The sequence below is a fragment of the Mobula birostris genome, chromosome 16 (assembly GCF_030028105.1).
Source record: "Mobula birostris isolate sMobBir1 chromosome 16, sMobBir1.hap1, whole genome shotgun sequence".
Lineage (NCBI taxonomy): Eukaryota > Metazoa > Chordata > Chondrichthyes > Myliobatiformes > Myliobatidae > Mobula > Mobula birostris.
This window is the reverse complement of record NC_092385.1, coordinates 24,855,663-24,881,662: the sequence shown is the minus strand read 5'-3', so window position 1 is coordinate 24,881,662 and position 26,000 is coordinate 24,855,663. Positions and strand designations below refer to the sequence as shown.

General features: G+C 41.2%; 1 protein-coding gene across 5 annotated transcripts in view; it reads left to right on the top strand.

The window, feature by feature from the left end:
* dnah12 (dynein, axonemal, heavy chain 12) overlaps nucleotides 1-26,000 on the top strand; it is a 176,619-nt gene that overhangs the window by 39,504 nt on the left and 111,115 nt on the right. For 4 of the 5 annotated variants that reach the window (XM_072280430.1, XM_072280427.1, XM_072280428.1 and 1 more), the window contains exons 14-18: nucleotides 9,023-9,133; nucleotides 11,430-11,555; nucleotides 13,480-13,614; nucleotides 16,344-16,537; nucleotides 23,724-23,970. In XM_072280430.1, the coding sequence (XP_072136531.1) occupies nucleotides 9,023-9,133; nucleotides 11,430-11,555; nucleotides 13,480-13,614; nucleotides 16,344-16,537; nucleotides 23,724-23,970 (813 nt within the window). The remainder of the gene's footprint in view (nucleotides 1-9,022; nucleotides 9,134-11,429; nucleotides 11,556-13,479; nucleotides 13,615-16,343; nucleotides 16,538-23,723; nucleotides 23,971-26,000) is intronic. The other variant, XM_072280429.1, reaches the window with a different exon arrangement.

Sequence of the window (26,000 nt, the reverse complement as noted above, 5' to 3'; positions counted from 1 at the left end):
GTAGATATACAGACTTAACAACAGTAGAATTAGAATTTTCCAAGATTCTGAATTCGGCCTACAGTTCAATACCAAGTAAGTCAGTTTCTTGATTATATAATGCACTCTCCCATGCTAAAAATGTAAATACACTGTATATTAAAGAGAAGTGGGAGAAAGAAGCGGGGTTGGTACTTTCAGAGGAGGCTTGGGGGAAAATATGCAGCTTTCAATGGTCCTCGACTAATTCTTTGACTTGGTGAGAACATTGTTGGAAAAATATTATAAGATACTTCAAGACCCCAAATCAGGAAAAATATAAGGACACAAATGTGACATGTTGGAGAAGGTGCGGCTCCAAGGAGGCAAATCATTTCCATATTTTCTGGGATTGCCCTAAATTAAGTTTATATTGGAAAGGTATTCATAGAACATTAGTTAAGGTACTTAAGACCCAGGTACCTCTGAACTTTGAGACGCTCTATTTGGGGCATGTATTGTTTTTTGAACAGAAGAAAGATATAAAGTTGCTGCAGGCCCTTTTAGCGGCAAGTAAGAAATAATCACTAGAAAGTGGCTAAATCCAATACCACCTACATTGGAAGATTGGTATGAAATTATCTTGGAAATATTTAAAATGGAAAAGATGACTTACTCTCTGAGAATTCAAAAAGAAAAATTTTATCAAATTCGGAATAAATGGATTGAATATATAACCCCAGCGAGCAGACTTTAGATGACTCTCCTAATGATTTATACTGCTTTCCTCATCAACACAGTAATATTGCTAACGTAAGCACCCTTGGTCCAAATGTTTACAGTTTTTTTTCCTTTTTTTGGAAAATGGAGAATTAACACAAGTAAAGGAAAAGATTTGGGAAAGGGAAAAAAAATGATAAAATTAAGTAAGTAAGTACATAGGGATTGGATAATTATGTCTGGGGGTAGGAGCAAACATGAACGAGTTAGGATATAAACACCTACAATGGTAGTTACATAGGCTTACATACAATATTTTGGACCAGAAAGAAATGGTCCAGAAGAGATATGTGGAAATTATTATTAATCCACTATTATTACTGTACTATTTTTCTTAACAACTAATATCATTACTTAGCCTAATAGAGTAGAATTACAACTGCACATAATTATCTACTTAAGTGCCTAATTACTTTTTATATCATCTCAATGTGTACTTAGGAATAGATAAATAATTATAGATTTATACATATATAAAAAAATGGAAAAGGTTATACATGTTGTGACGACAGACCAAATTATCAGAAGATTGATGCTGAGAAGAGGACAATGGGGAAACATTCAGAAATGTTAATGAGAGACGAGGGGGATTAATGAAAAGGAGACACAGTTCCGAGTATTGTCAGAGACCGGTGGCTTTGAACCCTGAACTGTTTGAAGTTTGATGGACAGGCGATACCCCAGCAGGGGGATAAAAAGGGACAGGTTCGCTAAGGCAACAGACACACAAGTCCACGAGGTAACGAGACCCTGGAAGCGGTGTGCCCCCACAAGTTGGTGAGAGTTTTGGAGGTCTGGTCGTGGGACCAGCCATAGACGCACAGGGTAGAAAGGTACGGGTCGGCGGGAACCTGGTGTGTGTGTCCGCCCTTGCCTGGGTGCCGGGTTCACCGCAGAAGAACGATCGTATCTGGAACGGAGGGGTCACAGTCGGTGACCTCAGAAGACATTACAAAGGGCTCGCCCGAAAGCTAATTGCGAGGAATATCGAAGGTCTGTTTGGAATCCGTTCTGAATATTCATTCGCTTTCGCTCTCTCTCTTCTCCTCACCCCAACGGCACAACAGCAATTACTGCAAACTGAACTGAACTAAATTGAACTGAACTTTGCGTCACTTGAAACTGATCAGTTACCCCTAGACTGCGATAGAGCTTGGTTGATCCTATTATCCTAGTTCTGTGTACATGTGTGTTTTGTCATTGCTAAACTGTTGCATTTATATCCTTTTGATTAGAGTACTGTGTTGCTTATTTCTTTAATAAAACTTTCTTAGTTCCAGTAATCCAGACTCCAACTAAGTGGTCCATTTCTGCTGGTTTGGCAACCCAGTTACAGGGTACGTAACATAAGTGGGGGCTCGTCTGGGATTTTGAACGCTAAATTTGGGACGGGGTAAATTGATTGGGTTAAAACTCCCGAAAGAAAGGAAAAGCAAACAGCAGAAATGGAGATTGAGGAATTTCTAAAGGCGCCGACCTCGGAGGCATTAGAGGATGCCAGGAAAGCAGAATTGGCAGCTGTGGCCAAACGGTTGAATCTTGTTAAGGGGAAGTCGACAGTGAGGAGAGAGGAGATACACAGAGCTATCGTAGAGCATTATGTGTCTAAAGGTGTGTTTCCCCAAGGGGAGCTGGAGGTGATATCTATTGGAAAACTTGGTGAAGACGCAGTACAGGTGCAGCTTGAAAAATTGAGACTCGAGCACGAGTTCTGGGTACGGCAGCTAGAACACGAACAGAAACAGAACGACAACGGGAAGAGAGAGAGAGACAGTTAGAATGGCAAGAGAGAGAGAGGGACAAACAGTTGGAGCGAGAAGAGAAACAGAGGGAAAGGGAATTCGAGCTGGAGAGGTTAAAGATAAGGGCAGAACAGGGGCTCATGCTGAACCAAGGTGGAGGGTTCAGGGCGACCCAGGAGGTTCGGCTGGTTCCCCCATTTGACAATACCGATGTGGATCGGTACTTTCTCCATTTCGAAAAAGTTGCTGCAAGTCAGGACTGGCCGAGGGATAAGTGGGCTGTTTTGCTTCAGAGTGTACTTAAAGGAAAAGCCCAACAAGCTTACTCGGCTTTGTCCGCAGAAGATGCCCAGAAGTATGAGGTGGTGAAAGAGGCCATCCTCAGGATTTATGAGTTGGTCCTGGAGGCATACCGGCAGAGGTTCCGGAATAAGAGGAAGCAGTGGGACCGCACGTACTTAGAGTTTGCCCGTGAGATGCAGACATATTGTGAGCGTTGGTGCACCTCGAAGGGGGTAAATGGGGATTATGACAGACTGCTACAGCTGATCCTGATTGAGCAGTTTAAAGGTTGTGTCCCTGAAGGTATGAGACCCTACCTAGATGAGAAAGAGGCAGACACTTTAGCCGCAACTGCTAAGTTAGCGGATGAGTACGCGTTGACATATAAAACGAAGTTTGCCCCGAGTAAAGGCTACCAGAAGGGTAGTCAGGACGGCGGGGAGAGTCCGCCAGAAAAGTCAGTAAGCAAGCTGGGGACTAGTGAGAAGGATAAGGTAGACCGGGAGCAGTCTTGTAGGAAGTCTCCTGGGGTCGTATGTTATAATTGTGGGAAAGTCGGACACTTTGTGTCCAGGTGCTTTGCCCCAAAGAAGGAGACGGGAAAAGGAAAGGCGGCGGTTCCGACTGGCTGTATTGAGCTGGTAAGCAAACCGCTAGGAGAGGAGAGGGCTAACAAAGTTCAGGAAGGGCACGAGAGGTTTATCTCGGCCGGATTGGTGTCAGTGAAGGAGGGGTTAAACCCAGTTCCAGTACGGATCTGGAGAGACACGGGAGCGTGTCAGTCATTGATATTAAAGAGTGCGTTAGACTTTAGTTCAGAGACCGAGACTGGGAAAGTCAGGGTCATAAAAGGCATTGGGGAAGGGACTGAGGCAGTACCTTTGCACCAGATACACCTAAAAAGCAACTTAGTCTCTGGACCGGTCACGATCGGGGTGAGGCCCGAATTACCGATGAAAGGCGTGGAAGTCTTACTCGGTAATGACCTTGCCGGTGGAAATGTGTTCTCAGTAGTAAAACTGACAGGCCAGCCTGCCAGCACTGAGGCCCCACCCATGGACTCACAGGTTTATCTCGTTTGTGCAGTGACTCGGCGTATGTCCAGGAAGGCTGCCGAAGTAAATTTAGCTGAGACGTTTCTACCAGCCTTGTACAAGGGGGAGGTAGAAATTGAAAAGAAGGAGCGTAGTGAAACAGGAGAAAGTGAAGGAGTTGAGGTTGACTTAGCACTAGCAAGGAAGGACTCTGTACAGACACAGGAGCCAGACGAGGAGCTGATGGTTTCGGCGGGGACAGCTCTCTCTGAAGCAGAATTAAAAAGGGAGCCAGTAGGCTATTGTGTGGAGGAGGGAGTGCTAAGGAAGAAAGGGAGACCAAGTACCGTGCCCGCAGATGAGGAATGGGGGATGGTACCAAAATTTATGGGGATGAGATTCTTAACCTGGCCCACAAGATACCCCTCAGTGGACATTTTGGGGGGAGGAAAACAGTCGGTGGAATCATGAAAGAGTTTTACTGGCTGCACAGGAGGAAGGATGTTATTGACTATTGCAGACGTGAGTTAACACAGTTAGAGGCTATTAACATGTTAAAAGATCATCATGATCAGAAAACAGATCTAGCTGGTGATATCATGAAAATTAATGAGACTAGGGTGCCACCTGATAAGGGGAAAACCCATTTTGAAAAGTTAAGTGTGGTGCTGACCAGATGGGAGAACTCTATTGTGTTGACCGACTTTGCTGTTGAGTTCTCTCCGTTAATCCCCGAACAGAGCGAACCGCTAAGAGAGCTAATTAAACGGCACGCCCACATAGGTCCAGATGTCCCGAGGCGATGCAAAGAGCTGGGACATGGAGCTGTTGCCACATCAGGTCAACCTAGTGCGCAACACCCCTATAGAATGATTAATTCAGTGACGAACGGGCGAAGGAGCGCAGAAGTGTATATTGGCTATGTAGTGGTCTGGAGTGACACATGGGAGGAGCACATTACGGCGGTAGAGGAGCTGTTTAAATGGCTGTCTGAAGCCAGCCTGACAGTGAACCTCGCAAAAAGTGAGTTCGGCCGCGCGAAGGTCACTTATCTGGGATTTGTGGTAGGACAGGGGCAGCTGGCTCCGATGCAAGCTAAGGTGCGGGCTATCTCTGAAGTCCCCACCCCGACAGACAAGAGAGCCTGGAGAAGGTTCTTGGAGATGGTGGGGTACTATTGGAAGTTTTGCAGAAAAAAACAACTTTGCCGATAGTACCCACCCTCTTACTAAGCCCTTGCCAAAGAATGCTAAGTTGGTATGGGACGACCCTTGTTATCTGTGTCCGGGGCGAAAACCACTGAGAAGTTACACTGATCACAACTCATTAGTGTTTTCGGCCACTATGAAGTTTGCTAAATTGGAGCCTGGTTTTAGAGGATTACTAAAATAACACATATAAAAGGAACAGAAAATGTGATTGCTGACTGTCTGTCAGGTGTTGACAACTTAAAAGTCTCTGTATTAGCCAAATAGCTGATAAACATGTATATTTGTGTGTATCTGATAGTGTATTCATGACTATATTTTTACCCCGGTAAAAACGCTTTGAAGGATAGGGGTGTGATGATAGACCAAATTATCAGAAGATTGATGCCGATAAGAGGACAATGGGGGAACATTCAGAAATGTTAATGAGAGACGAGGGGGATTAATGAAAAGGAGAGGAGACACAGTTCCGAGTATTGTCAGAGACCGGTGGCTTTGAACCCTGAACTGTTTGAAGTTTGATGGACAGGCGATACCCCAGCAGGGGGATAAAAAGGGACAGGTTCGCTAAGGCAACGGACATACGACTTCACGAGGTAACGAGACCCTGAAAGCGGTGTGCCCCACCACTAGTTGGTGGGAGTTTTTGGAGGTCTGGTCGCGGAACCAGCCATAGACGCAGAGGGTAGAAAGGTACGGGTCAGCGGGAACCTGGTGTGTGTGTCCGCCCTTGCCTGGGTGCCGGGTTCACCGCAGAAGAACGATCGTATCTGGAATGGAGGGGTCACAGTCGGTGACCTCAGAAGACATTACAAAGGGCTTGCCCGAAAGCTAACTGCGAGGAATATCGAAGATCTGTTTGGAATCCGTTTTGAATATTCATTCGCTTTCGCTCTCTCTCTTCTCCCTGCCCCAACGGCACAACAGCAATTACTGCGAACTGAATTGAACTGAACTTTGCGTCACTTGAAACTGATCACTTACCCCTAGACTGCGATAGAGCTTGGTTGATCCTATTATCCTAGTTCTGTGTACATGTGTGTTTTGTCATTGCTAAACTGTTGCATTTATATCCTTTTGATTAGAGTACTGTGTTGCTTATTTCTTTAATAAAACTTTCTTAGTTCCAGTAATCCAGACTCCAACTAAGTGGTCCATTTCTGCTGGTTTGGCAACCCAGTTACGGAGTACGTAACAATGTGAAAAAAGTTCATGATACTTGCGAATTCCTTATCCAAATAAAAATAAAAAATTAATAATAAAATTTCTTTCTCTCATCTTAAACCTTTGTCCTCTTTGATACCTCTTCTATGGGATGAAGATTCTGATATGTAGGGATAATCCCCCTAATTATGCTTCTTTTAATGTTACTATTACTTTATCACATAACCATCTTTGCATAGGGAAAACAAGCTCAGTCTATCCAGTCGTCCAATCCAGATAACATTCCTGTTAATCTCCTCTACTCTCTCCACTGCAGCTACAACTTTTCTATAACATGGTATCTACAACCACTCCACAATACGCTCAGAAGCAGTTCAACCACTGTTTTGGAAAACTGTAATGTAACATGTCTACTGTTATATTCTATCTCCTTACTTTTGAAGGCAAGCATACCATGTCCTGATGAAGGGTCTCGGCCCAAAACTCTCTTCCGTAGATGCTGTCTGGCCTGCTGAGTTCCTCCAGCTTTTTGTATGTGTTGCTTGGATTTCCAGCATCTGCAGATATTCCCTTGCCTTCTTCACCACCCTTTCTCCCTGTGTGGCTACCTTCAGGCAATTATAGACTTGAACCGTCAGATGCTTCTGTTCATCAATATAGCTTAGTTCCATTTGTACCATTTGTTGTATATCTCTTACTTCAATTTGAAGTCCATTGCTGAAGGTGGAAGAATATCCACTATTCAAATATTTTGAGTAAACAGTGAGCCTGAACACCAAGACTACAGCAAAACATATCAATTACTTCTTGGCATTCAACTCCATCATCCCCTCAGTATTAATCACTAAACTTCTAGACCTGTGCCTTTGTATCTCCCTCTGCAAATGGAGCATTGGCTTTCTAATCTGGAGACCTCAGTTAGTATGGATTGATGATAACATCTCTTCCTCACTGACATTCGACCCAGGATCATCACAAGGATGCATGCTTAGCTTACTCCCTTACTCCCTCTACACCCATGACTGTGTAGCTAGGTACTGCTCAAATGGCATCCATAAATCTGCAGATGACTCCACTGTTGTTGGCAAAATCTCAGATAACAACGAGGAGGCAAACAGGAGTGAGATATATCGGCTGATTGAGTGGTGCTGCAACAACTTTGAACCCAGTGTCTGCAAGATCAAGGAATTGATTGCGCATTTCAGGAAGAGAAGTCAGGAGGATACACTCTCATCCTTATTGAAGGGTCAACAGTAGAAAGGATGAGCAGCTATAAGTTTCCAGGTGTAAATATCTCTGGGAATCTATGCTGGGCCCAACACATTGATGCAATCATGAAAAAGGCATGCCAGTGGCCCCACTTCTCAAGAAGATTTAGTGTGTCACTAAAAACTCTTGCAAATTTTTATAAATGTACAGTGAAGAGAATTTTGATTGCATCACCGCCTGGTATGGAGCCTCCAATGCACAGGATTACAAGAGACTATGGAAGATATAGACTCAGTCAGAGCTATCATACACACAACCTTCCCCACCATCGAAGGCATCTTGAAGACTTCAAGAAAGTGGCAACCAATTCAGGGCCTTTACCACCTGTGACATTCCCTCTTCTCATTACTACCATCAGAGCAGTGGTACAGGAGCTTTAAGCCCAACACTCAATGATTCAGAAACTGATTCTCGCTATCTGCCATTGAATTTCTGAATGGGTAAAGAATTCACAAACACTGCCTCATTATTCTTTATTTTGCACTATTTATTTATTTGTAATTTATAGTAATTTTGTTTTTGCACCATTCAGTTGCGGCAGATCAACGAATTCCATGTCATATAAGACAGTGATTATAAACCTGATTCTGATTCAGACAATTTTTGCTTCAGAAAAGGTCCCAGAGATCATATCTGTGGGTTGACACATTTGAAAAAGAATGATTATAGTTATTAGGACATGTCAACTCTTTCTGACTTAGAAATGTTAGAAACAAAATTATTTTTGGTAGCTTTTGGTGCAGGAAAAATAATAATTATCAGGAAGAAATGAAGAATTTGACAATAAGTTATGTATGCCTCTTAAATGAGCTCTGAGTTGGGATCACAGCCAAGATGTTCCAATACAAGGAAGCAGTGGAGGCTACTTCAGTAAATGTATTTAAGACAAGGTTGGATAGATTTTTACATAGTATGGGGAAAAGGCAGGTAGGTAGAGATGAGTCCATGGCCAGATCAGCCATGATCTTATTGAATGTGGGGCAGGCTTGATGGGCCAGAAGGCCTACTCCTGCTCCTACTTCTTATGTTCCTATGTAACATACTGAGCTTGAGTTTAAGCTTGCAGGTAGACAGTGGCTGTAGCAAAACGTATGTAAGAGGCTACAGAAGGTTAGAGAAGCAATGAAGTTACAATGAAAAAACAATATGGTACAATGAAGGCATAGAGATATAGGAGCACAGATTGAAAGAGATGAAGGGGTTTATTTAGTCCATCGAGCCTTTGCCACGCTTCGTAAAAGCAATCGGCCTGTTCAAGTCCCAAAACCTCTGCTCGTAGCCCTGAAAACTTTTTCCTTCCCTTTTGAAGGCCATAAAGGAATCTTCCTCCACTATTCATTCTGTGTATGCATTCCAGATTATAACATTTTGTTGGCTAACTCGTGCAGCCTGTCATTTTTGATTTTTTTTGCTAATTACCTACATTCAATGGGCAGATTCTTGCTCCATTTACTTTGTTTTGACCTTAAGGAATTTGTTAAAAAAATTCTACTTGAATACAGGTGTGCCCTGCTTTTCGAACGTTCGCTTTACGAAACCTCACTGTTACGAAAGACCTACATTAGTACCCTATTTTCGCTTTCAGAAGGTGTTTTCACTGTTACGAAGAAAGGCAGCGCGCGTCCCGAGCAGCCGCTCTGCTCCGGATTCGGAACAGCATTGCTTTAACACGTTGCATTGGGCAGCCGTTAGCAAGGTGAGTTCTAAGGTGTCGGAAAAGCCAGAAAGAGTAAGGGTGTTACACTTAGTGTAAAACTAGACATAATTAAGCGTTTCGATTGTGGTGAACGAAGCAAGGACAAAGTGAGTTTGGCTTGTGGAAGTTGACGAAGATGATGTTGAAGAGGTTTTGGCATCCCATGACCAAGAACTGATAGATGAAGAGCTGATGCAGTTGGAAGAGGAAAGGATAACAATCGAAACCGAATGCAACCGAATGCAGAAAGTGAAGCAACTGTGTGAGATTTTCGTTGCAATGATAAAGTACGACTTTAATTTTGAAAGGGTACGTAGGTTTAGGGGATATTTGCAGGATGGTTTGAGTTCTTACAAACAACTGTATGATAGAAAAATGCGCGAGGCTCAGCAGTCAAGCAAGCCTTCCACATCGGCCACAGCAGACGACGAACCTTGACCTTCGACATCAAGGCGGGCAGTCATAGGAGAAGATGAGCTGCCTGCCCTGATTGATGATGAAATTACACCCCCGTGTTCCACCACCCCAATACCCGGGCCTCGGACAGATACTGTACCGATTTGCAAAGAACGCAACGGTAGCCAGGAGGCACACAGCACATCTTTAAGAAAAAAGCTGAAGTAAACATGCTAATTAATTAGGTGCCGCCTAACATGTAATTGTCGACCCAGAACAGAGGCAATACAATTGGCAATCGGCACTGATCTGGGCCGAAAATTACGTGCTGGGCAGCACCTAATTAATTAGCATGTTTATTTCAGCTTTTTTCTTAAAGATGTGCTGGGTGCCTCCCGGCTACCGCTGCATTCTTCGCGGCAATGTATCGGGTTGGTGGCCCGGAGGGTGGGGGCCACTACATCACCCAGCCTGTGACGACTGAGTCTAACACACCATCATCAGTGTGCTCAGCGCTCTTTTCCCAATTCCGGTAAGTGATGCTACACTGTACATACATTATTTCTACTTTACGTAGGCTGTGTATTTTTACGTGTTATTTGGCAGATTTGGCAGCTTCATAGTTTAAAGTTTACTGGTTTATGCCAACAGCGCTTGCGTGAGATTTTCGCAACCGAGATCTGTGCAGGCAACCGTTGTAGAGAAGTTTTTCTACTTTACATAGACTGTGTATTTATCATTTCATTCCTGCTTTTACTATATGTTACTGTTATCTTAGGTTTTATGTGTTATTTGGCATGATTTGGTAGGTTATTTTTGGGTCTGCGAACGCTCTCAAGATTTTCCCATATAAATAAATGGTAATTGCTTCTTCGCTTTACGACATTTCAGCTTACGAACCGTTTCATAGGAACGCTCTACCTTTGGATGGCAGGGGAAACCTGTACTTCCAATGCAGAAGCAAATACTCCTTCACCATTTAGCCAGTCCAATATTTTTCACACATCTGTACTTGTGCTATTAGAATGTGTTTACGTCGTAGTAAAACAAAGAATACTTCATATCCTTTTCAGTCACAGGTGCTTATTGGAATTCCAGTTAATTGGGACACATCAGGACCAGTACATTATGGCCCATTTAAGTGGCTGCCCCAATTAGCCAAAGTTTCAAGGACATAGTTAAAAAGGTATAAAAACACAAACTACCATTTAATTGAGTAATAAATTATGTATACAAATGTAATTCAGAACAAATTAAAACACTATTGATACTACCACAGTACTATAAACCTGTGTATTCATTCCTAAAATTTACTCATGGAGGAAATCATACAATGTAAATTGTGTGTTCTTTTGATTGACTGTAAATGACAAAATCAGCACTGACACCTAATGGACTGCCTTCATACAATGCTGTTGATGATTGCACATCCAAATCCTCATTTTTGTTGTAAAATTTGAGATGATTGCTGATGCCTTCAAATTCTTCATAGGTCCTAAGTTGTCGAAGTAGTGAAATTGTTTAATTTTCACTGCCAGCCATTTCTGACATCTCCAAGATTGAATGCTTGAAAATGCAGCTAGCAAAACAGTTCTGAATTTTACTGCTTATTTCTCACCAACTTTCAGTGACAAAAATCACTGCTTTTCCAACAGAAGCACATGCAAGAGACAATTAAGCAGCATAGTGTTCCAAATAAACTAATGGAATCCCAGCTATTTTTTCAATTATCTTTTGTTCTTTTAGAGTTGGTGCAGGTAAGTGGCTGCCTTGATTGATCGATGGCCCAATCCACTGTATATCAAATGATTTTAGACATTAATTAAGTACAGATATGCATAAGATTGTGTTCCATAGGAAAGCCCATACTTGAAGTCTCTAGTATATTTTTCTTTTACAGGAGCTTCACCGGCGGCTGGATTATCTTTTGGATGTATATATATTTGATCCCAAAGACCTGGATTTGCATGCCACTGTCCTATTATGGCCAAAGAAAATCGTACCTGTTTTTGATGAAAATGATGAAGTAAGTAAGGCAATGGCTTTATTTTGCATAGATTTCTTAACTTGGATTTCTTGTAGACAGAGAGGTAAAATAGAAGCTCTCATAGATGAAGAGATTAGGAGGGATGACTTAAAGTTTGGTAGGAGAGAATAGTTTTGGGAACGTTTAAGAAGGATTGGAGAGAAGGAGTGAACTCAAGATAGGGCGTCCATCACATTGAGCTGATACAAATGAATCTTGTGCAATCATTACTGGGGTACAGATGTTTGGTTAGATCAATTTGCAAAGATAGGTACAAAGTATGAAAGCTGGAGATGACAAAAAGGCTTAGGGGATTCAAAAGGAGATTCAGTTGCCATATAAAATATCCTGTGTAGGATTTGCTCTTATGGCCACCATGTTTATGTTTGACGTACAATTGTACTTCTGGTCAATGACGAACATCGGTTGATGATGGTAGCACTATTAAAGACGATGGTTCGATTCTCCCTTGTAGATGAAGATCATTGCTCACGTTTGTGTTGGGAAAATGTAATCTGCCAGATATCAACTCAGCAGCCTGTGCCTCAGAGTTCTGAAAGTCCTGTTATCTGTAGGAAGGGACACCTCAGTTATTCAAATGGTTCCAGATGGAAATGCAAATGCAAATGAACACGGCAAATATCCTCTATTTCCTTCCCTTTGATGGAAACGAAGTCATTGATGGGTGTGCAATAAAAGAACATCTAATCTTTGACATTCACTGAATTTAGCATTCTTAGCTCCTCCAAAATCAAATAATTTCCTCCCAGCATCATTACTGACTTAACAGCTATCCATATAAATATAACAGCTACAGTAATGATACATTTCCAAATAAAGATAGTATGTAACTGCAAAGAAATTGGTTCTGTTCTATAAATAAATTCATTTTCTTAATGCTATTTTGAGGCCTTCAGATAATGATTCCTTCAAGATAGAAAATTTAGTGAAAATTAGCAAAAATATATACTGTATTGCAATATATTTACAGAATAAACGTTTTGTAGTGAGTGCCTTTACTCTCAATTCCCAAAAACCCATTCCCCACAAAAAGGCATAAGTCAGGAATATGATGGAACACTGGTTCCCTTACTTACATGAGAGCAACTCCATTAGCGCCCAGAATTTCAGTACCATCAGCACAAAGCACTAATTCATCATCTTAAACACTGATTCCCTCTACTACCAGCTCACTGAGGCTGCAGAGTATACTATTTACAAAAAAAATTGCAGCAGCTCTTCGAGGGTTTCCCAAATCACAAGATTCACAACCATAGAAACACAATCATCTACAGGTGTCTGTACAAATTGAAAGTTGTTCTGACTTGTTATCTCTTCATCATTGCTGTGTCTAAGTCCTGGGAATCTCCTACCTGACCTCGTAGCTTGTAGTATGCCATTGCTACTTCTTCAAGAGCAGTAAGGGATTATCGGTAAATGGTGGCCTTGCCAGGCTTATATGCAACCCATAATCAAGAAAAACCTGTAATATTCTGAAATCATGCAGTACTATCTTACTTATAAACATATAAGGTCACATTCAGGACATCGATATCATTGGCCGATATCCTGACTTAACAGTTTCAATTCATCCTTTTGAAATTTGTAATCAATGTGTTGAGTTTTGAAATTCATAAATGTGAGATACTACACAAAGAAAAACTAAGGAGGTCATAAGTTACTTGGAAAATCAAATTTAAAAGTAGAAGAGCAAAGGATTCTTAGAGGGTTCTCTGCATGTTACTATAAAAACCTATTAGAACATGACATTAGCAAGCTAAATACTTAGGGGTTATTCCTCAATTGCATGAAAGCTCCTGATGTTGAAAGGAATGATTGCCTCTTACGACTTTGCAAAACTGTTCTATTCTATGACTATTAATTGCAAGCCTAAATGTTTGTCTTTATTTTTGTGATTACACAGCTGGTTGAGAAAGCAAAGCTTAAGGGAGAGACTGAGCTGTTGGCTAAACGGGAGAAACTCATAGTGGAATTGGAGAAGCTTGCCCGACGTTCAGAGGAGTTTGCACAATGCTCTGAACTTGACTTGATGCAACAGGTTACAGCAGCATTTTTTGTATTAGTGTTTGATTCACTATTGTTTGATCTAACAAATCAAGATTATTTTATACAACTGTTTAATAGATGGTAAAATAAAATCTTACTTAACTTTGCAAATCCTTAAGTCGGACTTATTGTTTATTTTGTATGCACAATCTGGATATCAAATTGTTTTTACTGTTTATTGTCCTGGATTCCAAGTAGCTAAACTTCTTCTTTGAGCCCAACATCTTCCTGTATTGCTTGGTAGTTTGCAATGTTTTAATGCAGCTGTTGAGACCAATCTCAAACTGGAGAACAATTTTTGATCTTACCCACCTCATAAAAACATTTGGTGACAATTTTTCTATGAGAAGTGGTTTTCAATGGAAAAGTAAAGGATACAATCTGATAAGCAATTATAATAAAATTTATAGATGCAGTGGTTTTCACATTGGATACAAATCTGAATTCATCACCCCATGTGAGCCCTTAATCTGTGTATCTTTGTTAGTCTTTGTGTTTTATGTGGTTGTAGTTGAATGAGTGGATTGTTGTTTCATGGAAGGCTGCAGAACTTTAGTGGAGACTGCAGTTAGTTTGCAAACTACTTCAAGCAGTTCTGGGCAGGAAAGCCTGAGTTTGGATTGTATCTTCTTTGCATGGTTAGAGGCAGTTTGAGGCTGAATGCAGTGCAGAGTGGCCGGGGTAGAAAACTGGATGCTGTCATTTTGGGTACAAGCAGCAAATCTGAGTCCATAGAGCCAGTGCCATTGTCCTAGCAATCATAACAAGTTGTGGAAGGACACATTGTTAGACTGTTGTGAGATCTTTCAAGTTCTTTTCTAAACCGTATATAATGTTGCACTGGAAGCTGCAATGTCAATGATATGATTCACAGTTGCTATATAAAGGAAGGACATCCAAGTTATTAAAAAATATTTTGCCTATTTGTTACGTTAACACTGACAGCAGAATTTCCATTGCTCCATACATTTTATTGTGCTTAGCCATTTTCATCAAAATGTTCTTCTGAGTTTCTGCAAAGTGACCTGTGTACAGACACATCTCATGAGTTGCTCTCTGCTTTATCTTTGTCCCTTTCTCTCATGGAACAAACTTATATCTGTAGTATCACATGTAGTTCATGAATCTCGTCTATCCTTTCTGATAAATACAGTGCTGAACTGAAATCCAAATGGTGTGGCTGTACCTTTATCATCATTCTCTTTGTGTTCCTCAACTGCTTGACCAAGTGGTACTTCTTGAATACTGGAATGGAAACAAAGTCCAGTGTTAAGGCTGAAATGCACTGAGGAGAAAGTAAGAGGCACACTCTGACATCAGAAAGATGCTTACATCTTCTGTAAATCAAAAGAGTCGATAGGCTGAGGGGAATGTGAGAGGAGAGATGGAAGATTAGAAATAAACACAAGCCCCTCCAGTAGCTTCAGCAATTGCAGGCTTAAATACTTGTCTTTATTTTTGTGACTACATAGCTGGTTGAGAAAGCAAAGCTTAAAGGAGAGACTGAATGTTAACTAAGTGGGAGAAACTCAGTGGAATTGAAGAAGCTTGCCTGACATTCAGAGGAGTTTGCACAATTCTCTGAACTGCACAATGGTCAGCCCTGTCAATGATCACCCCAATAATATCCAGCATTTTCTCTTCTGTGGAGTGACAGGACCAAGGCATGTCCGCCTCCAATTGTCCGTCAACTAGACTGGCAAAAGACGAAGGAGATGTTGGCAAATGCCATGCAGTTTTCTTGGTTTGCCTTATTGTCATAGATGAAAATCTGGAATTGTGTAGATCCTGTATGATGCAACCTTACAATTTGATGGAGCGCTTTTTGTGAGCCATAAATTATAGACCCTGACTGATAGAGAATGTTGGTTTTCAGCTGAGGCGAATTAAGTACTGGCTATAGCAATTGGTGAGAAAAGGAATTCACTGATCTTGAGTATTTGTCTCAAATCACTGCATTGCTCCTTTGCTTTGGCTCAAAGTCAAAGTTAATTTATTATCAAATTATGTGCTTGTTACCCTGAGATTCATTTCTTGCAGTTATAATTAAAAAAAACAATAAAATTTATCAAAAATAAACTAAGACTGACAAACAACCAATGTGCAAAAGAGGACTAATTGTGCAAATTAAAAAATACTAAGGTCAGGAGCTGTTGAGTACTTGAAATTGAGTTGTCTGTTTTGGCCTACATGACTCCATCTCCTATTATGTTTTTGACCATTTATACGGTTGGTCTCCTTGAGGCATTAGATCCTTCCCATTTCCTCATGCAGGACCTTACCTATAATCATAAGAAAATTGAACCTGCTTTCTTTCCCAGTTAGAGGGCCGCAAACCACAAAATCCATTTTATTCCTTTTTCAGTTTTCTTTTTATAAGCCATGGTAGTCAGCAAAGGGTCTGACCCACTGGTGTCCTGATGCTCCCCTCACAGAGGCTCAGTTTCTACATCTCAAGTCCTGCCCTGTTCCTCTGATGGTCAGCAGTATTCTGTCCACCTCCAGTCCAGTCCTGATTTGACTTCTGATTATGGATGACTCGTTTTCCCCAACTAAAGGTTCCTTCTCAGTACAACCTAAGGCGCTGAGCGCTACTGAACAAAATGATCATTGATACACTGCACAATAAACACTTGCTGTTCCTTACAAGACCACGCTATAATTTCAATGCCTGCATGTTTTCATTCACCATGTGTTTAAAACACGTTGTTCTGCTTTCAGTATGTAAATGATGTACGGACTGTACAGAAGAGGTTACAAGATGCAGAGGAATTAATTGAATATATCAACAGTGAAGAAGTTCTGTATAAATGGGATCTAAGCACTTACCCACTGGCTGAAGTAATCAGAGTTAACACTGAGCCATTCCAGAAACTCTTTGGTTTTATCCTGAAATGGCAACGCAGTGAGAGGAAGTAAGTAGAGTGCATAGAAGTTAAGTTAATCCAAAGGATGATTGTGATGGTGTTTGTGTCTGGATTTGGTATTTTATAACATTGAGAAAATACATGTAAGTATAAGGCTCCCTTCTATCACCGAGCAATATTGTTTGTCTAAGTCAAGATGGCTAATAGCTGGCTGATCTGGCAAGGTTTTCAGATGAGCTATAAATTAGATGCTGCTGTATCTATTCTTCTTCTCTGCCTCTGGACTTGCTATGGAGCCGTGACATGCTGAGCTAAAGGGGATGGGGGAAATGGATTCAACTAATTTGGCAGGAGGATGGGAACTAGAGAAATGGGGCTGAGGATGGGGTAGTTGGTATACAAATAGATGCGGTATATAGTGAGGCTGTGAGGAAGGTCAGGCAAAACTGGGCAGTGGGTTGAGTTGAAGTATCCCATGAGGGCAAAATTGAAAAGGGCGATGAAAGCAGGACTAACAATGTTGTATTTGAATGTACACAGTATATACAATAAGATGGATAATCTTGTAACACAGAGAGTGACAGGTGTGACACTGTGGGTGTCACTGAGTCATGGTTGAAAGAAGATCATAGTTGGGAGCTTAACACCCAAAGACATACTTCGTATAAAAAAGTACAGGCAGGTGGGTAGAGGATGTGGGTCGAGAGCAGATTTTAGAGCAACTTATATTTGAACCATTTAGGGGAAAGGCAATTCTGCATTGGATATTATTTAATGAACCAGATTTGATTAGGAAGCTTAAGGTAAAGGAACCCTTAGGAGACAATGTTCGCAATATGACTTGCGAGAGAAAGTTTTAGAGCAACATATGTTTGAAACTTTTAGGGAAAAAGCAAATTCTGCATTGGCTGTTATGTAATGAACCAGATTTGATTAAGAAGCTTAAGGTAAAGGAACCCTTAGGAGACAATGATCAGAAAATGACAGAATTTACCCTGTAGTTTGAGAGGGAGAACCTAAAGTCAGGTGTATCTGCATTACAGTGGAGTAAAGGGGAATACAGAGGCATGAGTGAAGAGATGACCAAAGTCGATTGGAAGGAGATATTAGCAGGGATAATGGCAGAATTGCAATGGCTGGAGTTTCTGAGAACAAGTTGGAAGGCATAGGATTGATACATCCCAAAGAAGAAGAAGTATTCTAAGGGTAGGATGAGGCAACAGGGGCTGACAAAAGAAGTATTTTTTTAATGTCTTGCACTGTACTGCTGCCACAAAACAACAAACTGCATGACATGTAAGTGATGGTTAAGATGGTGCCTGCATACAACACTCCTTTGGTCGACATTTTCTGCAAAGATCATGAAACCATCTTTTTTATTTCTTTAATGTCTGTCACATTTGTTTCTCATCTTGACTGTGGCTCTGGAACTGTTGGAGCTTGTGTTTTGCTTTGGCACTCTGCAGTCTCCAGGAGGTAGTGGCTGAATGAGCGAACCTCGTAGCGAACAGCCTCTAGGATGGCGTATGGGCTGATGTTTGTTCTCATTTCGCCAATTAAAGCTTCCATTGTTCACCGATTAAAGTGATGAGGACAATTGAACCATGAAGGCGAGTGCAGAAGTTAGGAGATCATTTGGGTGTTCTAGTGTTCTAGTGTTCTGCCGTCTATGAGACGACTCCAGGAGGCAGTGTGCGTGAACTTCATAGCAGGCAGGTTGCAGGATGGAGCACTGGCCAAGGCTTGGCTCCATTTCACCGATTCAAGGTGCATGTAATAGAACAATATAATAATCATAGGGAACATTATATATAATATGGCAACACACATCAAAGTTGCTGGTAAACGCAGCAGGCCAGGCAGCATCTCTAGGAAGAGTTTCAGTCGACGTTTCAGGCTGAGACCCTTCGTCAGGAAGGGTCCCGGCCTGAAACGTCGACTGAAACTCTTCCAATAGATGCTGCCTGGCCTGCTGCATTTACCAGCAACTTTGATGTGTGTTGCTTGAATTTCCAGCATCTGCAGAATTCCTGTTGTTATGTTTTTATATAATATGGCAAACTTGTTTTCTAGATCGGCCTTCATTTTTCAACCAATGAGGTAGCATGCTATCTTAGATCTAATATTAAGTAATGAGATAGGGTTAATCAAGCAAATTGTGGAGGGATGAAGCATTTGTGAGATACTACATTACAAAGTATAACTGTAAACAATGTCCAGCTTTTGAAGAACTAATACATAGTTTGCAAGTAGTATGTATCCGTTTAAGGCAAGAAATCCCAGCAGGATAAATGGCCTAGCTATTGTTGTCAGTGAAGTTAAAGGCAGTATAAGAATATAGAAAATGGTTCTCTGAAGTTGCCAAAAAGTACAGTAAGCCTGAGGAATGGGAAGATTTCAGAATTCAGAAAAGGAGGGCAAGGCATTAATGAGGAAAGAGAAAGTAAAATACAAGAATAAGTTACTGAAAAACCAAAAAAACTGATTGTATGTAGAAATGAAAAAAAAGATAAAGTTAATGTGAAAGGAGAAATTATATTGAGAAATAAGGAAAAAGCAGTGATATTAAATAAATATTTTATTTACTGTTTCTTTTCATGGAAGAAGACACAGTAAACCTGCTAGAAATCGAAGCGGACTACAGACAGGCTCAGAATAAATGGGGTGCACAAAGAAATTAATATTAGTACGAAGACTGGAATTGGAGAAATTAATTTGACTAAATTAATTTGATTAATGATGATCTTTCAAGAATTGATAGATTCTGGCATTTTACCGGATGACTGGAATATTGCAAATGTTACTCTGCTATTTAAGAAGGGTGGGAGGTAGCAGAAAGGAAACTATAGACCTGCTGGCTTGACATCAGTGGTTGGGAAGTTGTTGGAATCGATTGTTGGGGATGGGATTATGGAGTACCTAGAGGCATATGACAAGATAGGCCAAAGCCAGCATGGTTTCCTGAAAGGAAAAACCTGACTGACTAACCTACTGCAATTCTTTGAGGAAATTACAAGCAGGGTAGACAAAGGAGATGCAGTAGACATGGTGTACTTGGATTTTCAGAAGGCCTTTGACAAGGTGCCACACATAAGGCTGCTTAGCAAGATAAGAGCCCATGGAATTACAGGGAAGTTATTAGCATGGGTGGAGCATTGGCTGATCGGCAGAAAACAGAGAATGGGAATAAAGGGATCCTATTCTGGCTGGCTGTTGGTTACCAATGGAGTTCCACAGGGGCTGGCGTTGGGATTGTTGCTTTTTACGATGTATGTCAATGATTTGGACTACGGTATTAAAGGATTTGTGGCTAAATTTTCTGATGATACAAAGATAGGTGGAGGAGTGGGTAGTGTTGAGGAAACAGAGAGACTGCAGAGAGACTTAGATCATTTTGGGGACTGGGCAAAGAAGTGGCAAATGAAGTACAATGTTGGAAAGTGTATGGTCATGCACGTTGGTGGAAGAAATAAATGGGCAGACTATTATTTAGATGGGGAGAGAATTCAAAATGCAGAGATGCAAAGGGACTTGGGAGTCCTTGTGCAGAATACCCTAAAGGTTAACCTCCAGATTGAGTTGGTGGTGAAGAAGGTGAATACAATGTTGGCATTCATTTCGAGAGGTATAGAATATAAAAGCAGGGATGTTGAGGCTCTATAAGGCACTCGTAAGACCACACTTGGAGTATTGTGTGCAGTTTTAGGCTCCTTAATTTGGAAAGGATATACTGACATTAGAGAGGGTTCAGAGAAGATTCACAAGAATGATTCTAGGAATGAAAAGATTACCTTATGAGGAACATCTGGCAGCTCTTGGGCTGTATTCCCTGGAGTTCAGGAGGATGAGGGGGGATCTCATAGAAACATTCTGAATGTTAAAAGGCCTGAACAGATTAGATAATGGCAAAGTTATTTCCCATGGTAGGGGATTCTAGGACAAGAGGGCATGACTTCAGGATTGAAGGACGTCCATTTAGAACTGAGATACGGAGAAATTACTTTAGTCAGAGGGTGGTAAATTTGTGGAATTTGTTGCCACAAGCAGCTGTGGAGGCCATCATTGGGTGTATTTAAGGCAGAGATAGATAGGTTCTTGATTAGCCAGGGTATCAAAGGGTATGGGGAGAAGGTAGGGGAGTGGGGATGACTGGAAGAATAGGATCAGCCCATGATTGAATGGCAGAGCAGACTTGATGGGCTGAATGGCCTACTTCTGCTCCTATATCTTATGGTCTTAAAAGGTCAAAGGTCCTGTGGAGACTGTGGAGAAAATGCTGGAATGTATTATTAAGAGAGTGGTAACAGGGCACCATAAAGGAGTAAGAATGAACAAAGTTAAATGTAGTTATGAAAGAGAGACCATATGTAACAAACCCAGTGGAACCTTTTGAGGTAGGACCTGGCAGAACAGACACAGAAAGCTGATTTAACGTTAGTCTTGGGTAAAGTGCCACACGTGCTGTTAGTTTAAAAAAGAACTAGAAAGAACAGTATTAGGGATAATATACGGGAATGAATTGAAGATTAATTAATAGGCAAAAGTGTACTGGAAATAAGTTGATTATAAAGTTTTACTCTACTCGAGCTACTCATATTTCATATCAATGATTTAGATGAAGGAATCAGTGATATCCCTGTCGAAGGAATGATGTAATTGTGACATCTAAGGTTCAGATTAATGAGGAGAAATTAAATGGAGTGTGCCAGGAGGAGATTGCAATGAAAATTGTATAAAGAGCTTTTTAGCTTAAATGCAGATTTGGCGTCTCAGAATAAGGGGTTGGCCCATTCAGGACAGAATTGAAATGAGTTTCTTCCCACACGGGGCAGTGAATCTTTGGAATTCTCAACCTCAAGGCCACTGATAGAGATATTAGACTTTTAAATCTTTAAAGAATCAAGGAATATAGGGAAAGTATAGGAAAATGATGCTGAGCTAAGGATCATATTGAATGACGAAGGAGGAATGGAGGACCAGATGGTCCAACCACGGATGAACTGGGAGATCCATTCCCTACTGAAGTCTGGGACTGTGGCACTCAAATCAGATGGCCCAGACCAGCTGTCGATTGTGGCAGGCTCACGTGTTACAAAACACTGGCAGCATCACTACCAACAATACAGCACTTCCCAATGAGTTGAACACATTCTATGTGAGTTTTGAATGGATACCGCACATGCTGACAGTCTCAAATGCTGCTAAGTCCACAGTCAACATTGCAGATATAGATCAGCCTTCTGGAGAGTGAACCTCCAGAAAGCATCTGGCCCAGATGGTGTTCCTGGCCGAGTCCTTAAATCCTGTGTAGATCCCCTGGTAGTGATATTAGTGACATTTTATCTTCTCCTTTCTTCAATCTGTGGTTCCCACCTGCCTTAAGAAGATCATTATCATCCCAGTACCCTAGAAAAACAAGTTAACATGCCTCAATTACTTTCACTCAGTGGCTCTGACATCAGGATCATGAAGTGCTTTGAGAGGCTAATCTTGGCATGTGTTAACTCCAGCCTCCCGGACAACCTTGACTCATTACAATTCAGCTACTGCTGAAGCAGGTCTACAGCAGACACCATCCCTTTGGCTCTACACTCACCTCTGGATCAAATGGACTGTAAAGAACCCTATGTAGACTATTGTTTATTGACGACAGTTCCTCATTTAATACTATAATTCTAAGCAAACTCATCACCAAACTCCTAAATCTGAAGCTTAGCACTCCCTGTGCAGCTGGATCCTTGACTTCCTGATCAACAGATCACAATCAGTAGGAATAGGCAGCAACACCTCCACTACGATTATTCTCAATACTGATGACCCACCAGGTAGTACCCTCAGCCATCTACTCTACTCCCTGTACACTTACGACTGTGTGGCCAGATTCTGCTCTTAATCCATCTACAAGTTTGCTGATGACAACCACTGTTGTGAGCTGTATCTCAAATATCAATGAGTCAGAATTCAGGAAGGAGATGGACAGCTTAGTGGCATGGTATCATGACAACAACCTTTCCCTCAATGTAAGCAAACCAAAAGAGCTGGTCACTGTGTTTAGGAAGAGTGTGCTGCATGTATGCCTGCCCACATCAATGGTGTTGAGGTTGAGGGGATTAAGAGCTTCAAGTTCCTATGTATGAAAATTGCCAATAGCCACTTCTGGTCTAACCGTGTAGATACCACAGCCAAGAAAGCTCACTAAAGTCTCTACCTCCTCAGGAGACTAAATAAATCTGGCATTTCCCCTTTGACCCTCACCGGATTTTATCAATGTACCGTGCAAAGCATCTTATCCACATGCATCATGGCTTGGTATGGCAACAGCTCTACATGTGACCGCAAGAAACTGCAGAGAGTTGTGGACACAACTCGGCACATTATAGACTCCTCTCCATGGACTGTCTAAGTTTCTCGCTGCCCCAGTAAAGAAGCAAGCATCATCAAAGGTAGCACCCACCCTGGACATACTCTCTTCTCCCCTCACCCACTGGGCAGAAGATTCAACAGCCTGAAAACACATCAGCAGGCTCGAGGACAGCTGTTACCAGACGATTTCGATGGTTCCCGTGTGCAAGAAGATGACCTCTTGATCTCAAATATGCCTTGTACGATATTGTGGATTGTTATGCACCCGATTGCCAACCCACATTGCATTTTCTCTGTAGCTGTTACACTCTATTCTGGATTCTGCTAATCTTTCACCTTATTTCTACCTCAATGCACTGGGTAATCTATATGAAAAACATGCAAGACAAACTTCTCACTGTACCTCAATAAACCAATTCCAAACCTGCTTCTGTTTCTTCTGTTCTATGTTTTAATGCCCCTGTGATGTTCTTTTGTTTGCATCTTGTTCATAATGGTTGATGAAGGAAGTCCTTGTTCTAACAAATCAAATCTGGTTTGACTATTTTTCACAACTATGCTTCCAGACTGAATATGGGAATTTAATTTTATTTGACACAATAACCCCAGGTGAAGGAAGGGGATTCTGTTGCTCTTACAATAGAACTATTGAGGTACGAAGACATTTAATTAATTATCCTGTCTTTTGAATGGTAACTTTTGAGTTCATTACAAAAATAGTAATTGAAGAAACCCATCTGGTGAAATAATGGACTCATCATTATCAATCTGTTTTACTGTGTTCATGTGTGGTATAGGGAAGTATTGATTTATCCTCACCTATAGCACTAAACAGTATTCCACTGGATTTATGTTCCTGTTTCTTTTTAAGGTGGATGGATGGCTCGTTTCTGAATCTGAATGGAGAAAGCATGGAGGCAGAAATTGATGAATTCTTTCGTGAGATTTACAAAATGCTAAAGTTCTTCCAGCAGAAGGAAAAGAAAGCTGAACTTGAGAAAAAGAAGGCAGCCCCTCGAAGGCGACTTGTTGCCGAGGAAGAAGAGGCAGAAGAAAAGAAAGAGAATGCAACTATTGCAATGTGTGATTTAGTCATGACTCAAATAAAAGACTTTAAGGTAGAAGGAATAATGAATGTGATTAACAATAGCATTCTGGTACTTGATGTATTTAATCCATTATCCCGTGCCAAATTGGACAGCGTAGCAAAGTTATGATAATCATGCACTAAGTTTTATCAACTGTGCGCTGGCCCAATTTCATTTCCCCAGTCAGAAGTCCGATCTGTCATCCCTTCTAGTCATTTGTCTTTTTTTGTCACTGGCGGATCCTATCAGCCCAAGGATTAACAAGAGAGAAGCATTGATACTTCTTATAGTAGCCCATCCAAGGCAAAAAAAGAGAATTTTGGGGCTGAACTTCAGTGTATTTTTGATACTGTTTAATATTTCTTTCTACTTCAGACAACTTATGATAGAAAAACATATTCCATAAAAAGTAGATTGGAGTCTTGGGACTTAGTGGAAATTCTAGCCCAAATGTTCTGGAGTGGATTGGGGAAAATGCAAATTCATATATCAGACCCAGAGTCCCATTCCATCTGGTTCTTGTTGCTTAGAATCAATTAAATGATTCCAAACTGAATGTAGTAGCAGCTTTTGATTAAAGAGAAAAGGCCTATTCAGGTATTTTGTTTTTTAAAAAATCAAATAATTTATGTATCTTTTGGCACCAGTCTGCAGATTTTGTCATGGTTGTCCACACCACTGTCTCCAAATGATTATTCAACTTTGTTCAGTTGTGTGCTCTCACATTTGCCTTGTTCCATTTATTCATATACATCATAATCAGAGGATCAGCGATGGTTTATCTGTCTATTCCTTTACTGTACCCAAGGATCATTCTTGCCAACTCTAATTTGTCTCCTGTGTGTCACCACTTGATAACACCACCCAAAAATATATCCAGCTCTACTTCATTGTCACTGAACGTTGCATAAGCAGCCTGACAGTTGGAAGATGTCAGAAGCACTGTCCATTACCAGGCTATTTGTGTAATGTTCAGTAAGATCAAAGTCATGTTTATAGTTATATGATTGAGTACACAGTCTGTGCTTAGGTGCAATGAAAAAATACTTAGCATCATATAAGCAGCAAGAAAAACATAAATAATACACAATTTTACAAGAAGAACAAAAACAGAATAAGAACAAGAAGAAACACAATTAGATAAAAAACGTCTACGTATTTAATATGAAGTGATCAGTGGTCATAATGTGCTAAACTGCAGTGATTAGAGTTTTGCTGGTTGGTTCAAGAACTGAATGTTTGAAGGGTAATAGCTATTCTTGAACCTGATAATGTGGGACTTCAGGCTTCTGCAGTCCTGCCTGATGGTAGTTGCAAAATGCTGATATGGTCCGGATGTTGGGTATCTTTGACCGTGCCTTCATGAGGCAACAGCTCCTGTAGGTACTGTCATTTGCAGAGAAGGATGTGCCTGTGATCTATTGGGCAGAGTCTGCTATTCTCTGAAGCTTCTGGCATTCCTGTGCCTTTGCATTGCCTTCCCAGACCATTGTGCAGCCATTCCGGATACCTTCAACAGTACATCTGTAGAAATTTGTTAGATTGTTTGATGACAAGCCAAACCTCCTTAACCTTTTAAGAAAGGGAAGACTCTGATGCGCCTTCCTTATGCTGACATCTATGTGCTGGGCCCAGGGCAGTTCACTTGATATGTTAGTGCTCAAGCATTTAAAGCTGGTGACTCCCTCCACCGCCAATATAGGACCTGTGCATATACATCCTCCTTCTGAGGTCAGTAATCAGTTCTTTGGTTTTGCTGAGGTTGAGAAAAGATTGTTGTTGTGGCACAACTCAACCAATTGTCCAATGTCTCTCCACAAAGCTAACTGATTGTTGCCTATGATTCATCCAGCCACGGTGGTGGTGTTGCCGAATTTGAAGATGGCACTGGAGCTGCATTTGGCCACATGGCCATGTGTATGGAGTATAGAGCAGGGTCTAAGCATGAAGCCTTAATTGCACTGAATAAATTGAAAAATTCGATAATTCCTCCAGCTGAGCCTTGGGAAAACTGGTCAATGTCTTGGTCAATAAAACTGTTGATGCTGGAAACCTGGAAG